Raw genomic sequence first — 9157 nt, 5'->3', positions numbered from 1 at the left:
ATACCACTGAATGTAATGCTAATAGTTCTGACATAAACAACTAGCAAAATTAAAATTATACCTTCAAATTACAATAACATACACACAACCACATAGTGAAGATTTGGTTAAAATTTGATGTTTTAAAAGAAGATGTTAGAATCATTTAAAATGTTTAAAATGTCATTTAAAAATGAAAATGAAAAATTTTGAAATTTGAAATTTTAATTTTTAAAAAATCTGGGGCCTTTCCTTTCTCCTCTCACTGAGCTTTACCCCACTCCCACCATCTCTTAAAGCATTTTAAAGGGAAGCGGGTGAATGCCACAGTCTAAGTGTATTGTAATCTTTTTTTATGGCCACTGGATTCATTAGTGACCCTGTTAGTGCTCTTGGACATCTCAGCGGCCTTCAATACCATCGACCATGGTATCCTTCTGGAACGCCTGGGAGAGTTGAGTATTGGGGGCACTGTGCTCCAGTGGTTCCGATCCTACCTCTTGGGAAGGTTCCAGTCATTGAGGCTAGGGAACACTAGCTTTTGTAAAAGAGAGCTGACATCTGGCGTTCCTCAGGGCGCCATTCTATCCCCCATACTGTTTAACATTTACATGAAGCCGCTGAGAGAGATCACCCGGAAGCACGGAGCACAGTGTTATCAGTACGCTGATGACACCCAGATCTATCTCTCCATGTCTCTGACTAATACAGTGACTAAGGATGGCACCTCCCCTCTGGATGCCTGTCTGGGGTCAGTAATGGGCTGGATGAGGGAAAACAAACTCAAGTTGAATCCAGAGAAAACAGAGGTACTTGTGATAGGTACCCCAAGCCCAGACAGAGATATTTGCCACTCTATCCTGGATGGGGTTACTCTTCCCCTAAAGGATAAAGTTCACAGTTTGGGGGTACTCCTGGACTCATCTCTACAATTATCATCTCAAGTAGATGCGATGGCCAGGAGTGCTTGGTACCAGCTGCAGCTGATACGCCAACTGCGCCCCTGTCTGGACAGAAAGGACCCAGAAACTATAGTACATGCACTGGTAACCTCTCGCTTGGATTTCTGTAATGAACTCTACATGGGGCTACCTTTGTATCAGGTTCGGAAACTACAACTAGTTCAGAATGCTGCAGCCAGCTTGATTACAGGTACCCCAAGATCGGACCATATAACACCTATACTGTATTAAAATCTCTCCACTGGCTACCTATTAGCTTCCGGGCGCAATACAAAGTGTTGGTCGTCACCTATAAAACCCTATATGGCTTGGGCCAGAGTTACTTGAGGGAGCACCTCTCCCTACATAATCCGCCCCGCACCCTCAGAACAACTGGGAAACTTTTACTTGATTGCCCCAAGGTAAAACTAGCAGCTACCCATCGGAGGGCTTATACGGCGACAGCTCCCACCCTCTGGAACGCACTCCCAGAAAAGATCTGACTCTGTTCCACAGTAGAAGCCTTTAAAAGGGCATTAAAAACCCACCTCTTTCAAGCAGTCTTCCCTTCCAACTCTGTTTAGATGAGGAAGTCCCCTCCCCCATAACTGATGGTTTAAATGGTTTGTATATGGCTCAGGTTTTTATGCAATCTGTATGAAATTGTGATTTGTAATTAACGCAATTTTTACTGTCTTGTACTGTGACATGTGGCACATAACTATTGTATTGTAAACCGCTTTGATCTACAGGAAAGGTGGTATATAAATAAAGTTTTTATTTATTTATTATTTATTAGAGATAAATAATAATAAATAAAATAAATAAAACTTTTATTTGTACCCTGCTTTCTGTAATAGAACAATCAAAGCAGCTAACATAGTTAAAAACATCCAACATCCAATATAATGTTACAATATCCCCGCTTAAAAAGGATTAAACACATTAACAGTTAAAATAATTTTAAAATAAGCTATTAATAACAAAATAGGCAGTGGGCAAAATAGTAGCATGGTACATGGTGTAAGGAGTACATTTCATAGAAATGTCAACCCTCAATCATTTTCACTGCACATTGCACCCCCTCTTTGGGTTCACTATCAAGTGTTGAATACAGTAGGTACTGTAGGTACTGTACTTTGTGCCATAGTGGGGCATTTCAACTAAGGGCATACCTGGATTCACAGGTTCTGCTCTCTGAGGCACCAAACAAATAGGACCTGTAATAAAATGTGGCCATGAAGAACATTCCTATTTAGAGTTCCAAGAGCCAGCATGGAGTAGTGGTTTGAGTGTTGGTCTACGAGAGACCAGGGTTTGATTCCCTGTTGGACCATGAAACCCTCTAGGTGACTTTGGACAAGGCACATGCTCTCAGCCACAGAAGATGGCAATGACAAATCTTCTCTGAACAGATCTTGCCAAGAAAACCCCATGATAGGTTCGCCATAAGTCAGAAATGACTTGAAGGCAAACAACAACAAGGCCAGCCATGCACCCATTTGCCATGAAGGAACCACTGAGTCTCAGGGAAGCAGATCAATGTGGAAATAGGAAGCATCTGTGAATTTCCCCATCAGCTTGCTCAACTGATCCAAAGAAGAGTCCGTATAGTGTTGTGGTTAGTATCAAAATAAGAAGATCCCAGTTCAAAGGCCCCCCTGACCTATGAAGCTCATGGGCTCACCATGAGCCAGTCATTAATCCTCAACCTAATCTAACTCAAAAAGTTATTTTGAGGACAGAGGGCAACTTCCAGAAATTCTCCAATAACATTCACCACCATTAACTCCTTAAAGTAGAATTTCACAACCTGATGCATTCCAGGTGGACTGCCGCTCCTATCTGCTCTCCCCAGCATGGTCAATGGTAATGGATTGCGGTCGTTGTGGTCCAGCATATCTGGAAAGCAACTGGTTCTTGCAAAAAAGATAGTAAAATGTGGGCTAGAGTAGACAATGCTACTGTTAGGTGAATCTGTACTTGGTTAACAGACTGAACTGAAAGGATGTTCAGCAATGCTTCACCTTTTTGGGTCTCCAAGAAAAATAATAAAAAATGCTTTCCTTCCATTTAGAATTCTGTTTGAGGTTGTGCCTTGGAATGCCTACATGACTCCTCAGCTACTGTTTCCCTTCTTCCGTATCTATCAAATCGGCTAAATACTTCATCCAAGATCAGATTACTAATAACACCCTTAGTGGTTTTGGCATGGCCTTGATAAACACAACTTGGGTAGATTCCCTAAGTGACCTACAGCAATCTGCCCTTCATTTATCTTGGACATAGCTCTATCTTGTTTGCTCCCAGTCTGTGACACATTCCTGCATTAATTTGTAGTACTCTCTATCAGGACTCTTTCTAGCTTATGATTTTAGGCCTGAGCAGCTTTCTTGCTGAATGCTATACAGTCTTCTTATCAATTTGCGTAGCAACTTGAAAAATAAGAAACAGATGCTTACAAGGTTTGGTGTTATTACTGATAACCACCTACAGAAACAAGATTTCCTATCTTTCTTCTGCTCTACATGGTGTGTTTTTTATATTGCCTCATAGGTTTTCAATATTTTCCTCCTTTTAAGGTTGTGACTAATCAGGCCTGTGAGTATGCTGTGTGCCTTCAAGTCATGTCAGATTTATGGCAACCCTAAGGTGAACATATCATAGGATCTTCTTGGCATGTTGCTGTAGAGGGGGTTTGCCATTGCCATCCTCTAAAGCTGAGAGAGTGTGTCTTGCCCAAAGTCACCCAGTGGGTTTTTGTGGCTGAGTGGTGATTCGAACCCTGGTCTCCAGAGTCCTCGTCCAACACTCAAACCATTACACCACTTGTAATCATCGGATGGGTTGCCATAATTGTCCACTAAAACCAAACTGTAGGGCAACTGCAGGACAAAACTCAGCCCAAAATGTAGGGCATTTAAGAAAAATGGAGGACCTTAAATGTCCTACATTTTGGGCTGAGTTTTGTCCTGCAGTTGTCCTATAGTTTGGTCTAGAATTTGTCCTACATTTTGTCCCGGGTTTTAGTGGACAATTATGGCAACCCTTCCCCACATGTTTTGGACTACAGCTGCCATTAGCGCTAGGCTGCATAGCCTGTGGTGATGGATCAAGGGAAACATAGTCCACCAAGAACACTCAAGGAGCAAGACGTTGCCCAGCTCCAGTGTGGTTGGAAGATAGCCTTCCCTGGCTACTGTTTTCTCTATCACAGCCTGCTCTGCTATGCTTGTTTAATTTCTTAAGTTTCTTAGCTGCTTTTGACATTTTGCTATCAATACATTATCCTGGTTTACACTAAAATATAAATTGTATGTGGGTTTAAATGTCTGAATAGATACAATGCACACACACATTCTGAAAAGGACTGTATCAACCAAGAGCTGGAGTGAGTGAGATGATGAAGACTCTGGAGCAACTCCTATTTTAGGTTAGACAATTTAGCTTAGTGAGGAAAGGGCAAAACATGACATATCAGTTTGTGGGAATGAGAGACGGGGAGTGCAACTGTATTCAAGTCCTGAAGATGGGTTTCTAATTGGCAACTTGTTGACCACTGTGTGAACAGAGTACTGGAATAGATGGGCTTTTGGTCACATGCAGCAGGGCCTTTCTTATGTTTTGTGAAAAATATCCACATTCAGTTTCTCATGCAATCACAAGAAACACTGTTTGTCATAGCACTAAACTGGGTATGTATATGCAGGCTTCTTGTGACTGTTAAACCTCTCCTGCCTTTGCTTATCATTTTTATGTGTTTTCTATTTTAATTGTGTTTGTATTTCAGCATGTTGTACCCCACCTAAAGCCCTGAGGAGAGGCAGGAAAGAAATACAATTATTGTTATTATATTATTACCATTATTATTTTCCATTATACATCCACCCACTCCTACCATACACCCCTTTAAATAGCTCAGCCAGACAAATGAAATCATTTCAAACTTTTATTCATTTGTTCACAGAACATACAGACTTCAGACAATTCATGGAGACATGTAAAGTGCAATTCACAAAAGAAATTTACTTCCATTTCAGAAATGCTGGTCTGGATGTGCTCAGTGCTTTTTTTGAGAGAGATAGAGGCCCATGCTTACACAGTAAGCAAAATGCTCTAACAAAGAACACTGCTGGCTAATACTCAAGAGCAGGAAATACACATTCTTAGATGCCATTTAAAAGAACAATTTAACGTGAGAAATGTGAGAAGTCTTCACTTTCCTCTTGTGTCCTCTTATCAAGAACTCACAATATGTGAGGCTTCTCTTTCTCATTGGATTAAGAAATGTCATACAGTATTATTTGTCTCTCAGTGTTTTATTTACTTTTATTACCTGCCATACAAATGGTTTCCCCAGCAGATCAATTAAGAGCATCACGCCATCCTCCCTCAACATTTCTGTGGCTTCCCCTTCATAGATCAATCTCCAACAGCACATTTTCCCACTACAGAAGTACAGATTATAAATCTATAAGTCATCATTTTTTCCATGTTAGAGATTTTAATTACCTTTCCAAAAGCCACAGTAGAATAGTTTCACTAAACAATCAAAGTGATCCTTTCATTTCAGCCCAACATGTGAGCCAAGATATTCCATGCAAATGCTTGGTTTCACACAATTTTAAGTACCATACGTCAGTTGAAATTACACATATTTAATATTATTATTATTATTATTATTATTATTATTATTATTAAATAAATAAATATTAAATAAACTTCTTGTCCTTCCTTCTGCTCGCCAACTATCTGGCCTGAAGCAGAAACAGGGAACTTCCCCGCCCAGTGTTACAATGTAGTGTCAATTCAAGTCAAGAGCCGTTTTATTGACGTCAGTCAGTCAGCCTCACTGGGTTCACGGTGAAGTCATTGCAGTGTGTTGGAAGATGCTGGCTGAGTTCCCAACAGCATTAACCCATCTGTGGTTACAGTTCTGCCTAGAAGAAAGTCGCCTTTTCTTCCAAAGCCGAGGATCCTGCCGATGGCAGTGGTAACCCTCTAACGTGTTGCAGTCCAACCTAGCCTCCTTCTCAATTCATTCCCACAGGGGAATCTTCAGAAAGCAGCTGGATTCTGCTCTAAAAGCTGGGTGATGTCAACCGTGGATTCGGATGTCTCGTCCTCTCCCCAGTGCCAGCCAGTTGCATTGACCACTTCCAGGATTTCCATGGAGGGTGCTGCGAGCACAGGCTCTTGCAAAAGGTGGGGCTCCCCATGAGATTCCCTCAACTCCACGGAGCAATGGGAGATGTTTTCCTCAGTGCTCAGGGAAGGTAATGTGGGAAGGAGCTCCTCTTCAGCACTGTAGATTTGGAAAAGGACAATTGCAAGGAGGATAAAGAGCAGGCGTTTGGCATAGCTGGGCTCCTCAGTAGGGTAGTAGCGCTTTCCCTGTAAATAGAGCAAAGGCAGCTGGTTAGAGATATGAAAGAACAAAAAGCATCCCAGTATTCTCACTCATTTTCTCACTCATTTGCAGTTCAAGAAGTTACCCAGATTCCTTTACAGCTAGAAATCCAAGCATAGGACATTACCCAGTTGTTATGTGCCTTCAAGTCGACTCCAACGCATGGCAACCCTATCATAAGGTTGTCATAGTAATAATATTTACTCAAAGGAGGTTTGCCATTGCCTTCCTGTAAGGGTGAAAGGTGAACCCAAAGTCAATCAGTGGGTTTCCACGTTTAAACAAGGATTTGAATCCTGGTCTCCCACATTTCTAATCCAGCAGTCAAACCACAACACCACACTGGGTTTCAGATCCAGGGAATAAACTAACATGTTTTCTTTCATGACTGTGGTTTTTCTCTGTAAAGGCAACCTTTTAGACCATAACTCCGTGTCATGGGCCAAAAGAATACCTTTTCCAGAGCCACAAGCATAAAAGAAAGCATGTTGCTTTGGTCCCTGAAAATTAAAAAAGTTAATGAGAGAGAGCAGGAACAACACATTTCTCGAGACATACTTTTTTTAATGACTCCTCCTCGTCTCACCTATGCATTACATAGCTCTGCTTTAATTCAGAATTGTTTTGCCCAGATCAATAGTCAAGGAGATCCCAAAAGAGGAATGATTATACCAAACTGGTTCTGGAAGGACAGGTTACACGTTCTTTGCTCCCCCAAGGCATGTGGGAGAAAGAGGTTTTCTAGTGTTTGTGGAAAAAGGGGTCTAAAGTGCATCTGTAGAAATAATGCAGTTCGACACAGCTTTAGGTGTTGTAGCTCCTTCTGATGGGATCCTAGGATTTGTAGTTTTAAAAGTTCTTTAGCCTTCTCTGTCAAAGAGAGCTGGTGCCTCGTGAAATGACAAATCTCAGGATTCTGTAGGATTCAAGCCATGGCACTTAAAGTGGTGTCAAACTGCATTGTTTCTCCAGTGTAGATGCACCTAAAGTCTTCCACTGCTTTTTGGGAGTCCATAGGGAGAAGAGGATCCCATAGCGTGCCAAAGCAGGTAGGTAGGAGTGATTCATTGTGAAGAAATTCTGCATCCACCATTGATTCAGGATGGAGAAAGGACCAGCATGCAGACAGGAGGCAAGAATTATCCTTTTTCCACCTGAGAGATCCACTTCTTCTCTTTCTCCTGCTCTCTCTCTCTCTCTCTCTCTCTTGGCAAGGCTCCTAATTTTCTGGCAACTGCATGACAGAAACGCAAGAGCTTGTCGATGCAACAATGGAGAAAATTTCACCTTGCTGGATTTCAACCAGCTGTGCAACTATGAAAGGCATAATAAGAATCTTGCCAGGGTGGGAGAGGTGGAGAACTAGAGATGACAACCATAGATAATAAGGGAGATGATGTCAGCTATTCAGCATCTCATGTTCATTTGTATAAATAATTCAAAAGAGCTTTTTGGACTACCACTCCAAAATAAATAAATAAAAAATCCCCAGCCTCTTGGGCTGTGAGTTGGAAATCCAAAGAAGTTGCATGCCTAAACTGCATACAATTTAGCATCCTGCTACTTTCTGGCCCTGCAGATGTTTTTGGACTACCGCTCCCATAATCTCTTGCTTTTGGTCATGCTGGACAGGACACCTGAGAGGTGAGGCCCAATCATTAAGAAGGCCATGCTGTATCCTATGCTTTTCCTAGATCCTAGAATCTGGAGATGCTTTCACAATACATAAATATAGTGCCATGATTCTACTTCAATTGCCATGGAATCGTGGAGTTTGCAATTTAGGGAGAATTCTCCTCCTGAGAGCTCTTGCTTCTCTGCAAACTGCCAGATTCAACAGGATATTGCCATGGCAGTTAAGGTGGAATCATAGCAGTATAACTGTGTTGTGTGAAAGGGTCCTTATCCTTATCCAAAATTCCAAAATGCCCTCCATTTGAAACATGGCTAGGAAGCCTGAATTTACATGAGTGTTTTGAGCTTTTCTGTGATTAGGCCCTCCATTTTTTATCAAATATCCTACATTATGTGGCACCTTATCCTCCTTTGCAGTTATGACATCTGGTGGCATTGCGGTTTCGGTGTTAGACTACGACTCTGGAGGCCAGGGTTGGAATCCCAGCTTGGCCATGAAACCTACTGGGTGACCTTGGGCGAGTCACACACTCTCAGCCTCAGAGGAAAGCAATGGCAAACCTTATCTAAAGAAAACTCTATGTTCGGGTCACCAGAAGTTAGAAATAACTTGAAGGCACACAACACAGGGTGACCAGAGGTCCTCCTTTTCCAGGACATGTCCTCCACGTCAACCTTCTGTCCAGGAGGAATTGCAAGATGTCCTGCATTTCGAGCATGCCTGAGAAGCATGAATTTATATATGTGAATGTCTCGAGCTCTTCTTTGACCAGGTCCTCCATTTCCCTCTGTTGTCCTCCATTTTGTACCCATACACACCAATACATAACCCCCAAAGCCCCTGACTTACCACTGGGGGGTAGAGTACTCTCCGGGATCTCTTTTTGCTCCTGCTGGCCTTGGAGCCTTTCTTGTGAGCTGGGCTCCCTTCCACCTCTGGGAGGGGATCAAAAGTGAAGTACTGGGGCCCAGTGGGCTCTGGCCTGGTGGGGATCTGGGGCATCTTGAGGGTTGCCAGTCGTGGCTCGCAAGCGTAGCACATGGTAGGCGCACAACAGCAGGAGGCGAAGCAACTACTGCTCATGTATTGCAAGCAAGGAGCAGCAAGCAAGCGAAGTGAGAGGCAGCCAGCCCAGCTGGTGCTTTTATGAATGGCAGAGGCCACACCTCCTCCACCACTGGATTGGCTGGG

The 9157-nt window shown here is 42.5% G+C and overlaps 1 protein-coding gene across 1 annotated transcript; it reads right to left on the bottom strand.

The window, feature by feature from the left end:
* Positions 1–4856: 4856 nt before the first annotated feature.
* IER3 (immediate early response 3) lies at positions 4857–9067 on the bottom strand. Its single transcript, XM_042449613.1, has 2 exons — positions 8816–9067; positions 4857–6314 (listed from the first exon to the last, which is right to left on the bottom strand). The coding sequence occupies exons 1-2, from the start codon at positions 9047–9049 to the stop codon at positions 5979–5981; spliced, it is 570 nt and encodes a 189-aa protein (XP_042305547.1). The 5' UTR covers positions 9050–9067; the 3' UTR covers positions 4857–5978.
* Positions 9068–9157: the final 90 nt, after the last annotated feature.

The sequence above is a fragment of the Sceloporus undulatus genome, chromosome 2 (assembly GCF_019175285.1).
Source record: "Sceloporus undulatus isolate JIND9_A2432 ecotype Alabama chromosome 2, SceUnd_v1.1, whole genome shotgun sequence".
In the NCBI taxonomy this organism is placed as follows: domain Eukaryota; kingdom Metazoa; phylum Chordata; class Lepidosauria; order Squamata; family Phrynosomatidae; genus Sceloporus; species Sceloporus undulatus.
This window is presented reverse-complemented; position numbering and strand designations above follow the sequence as displayed.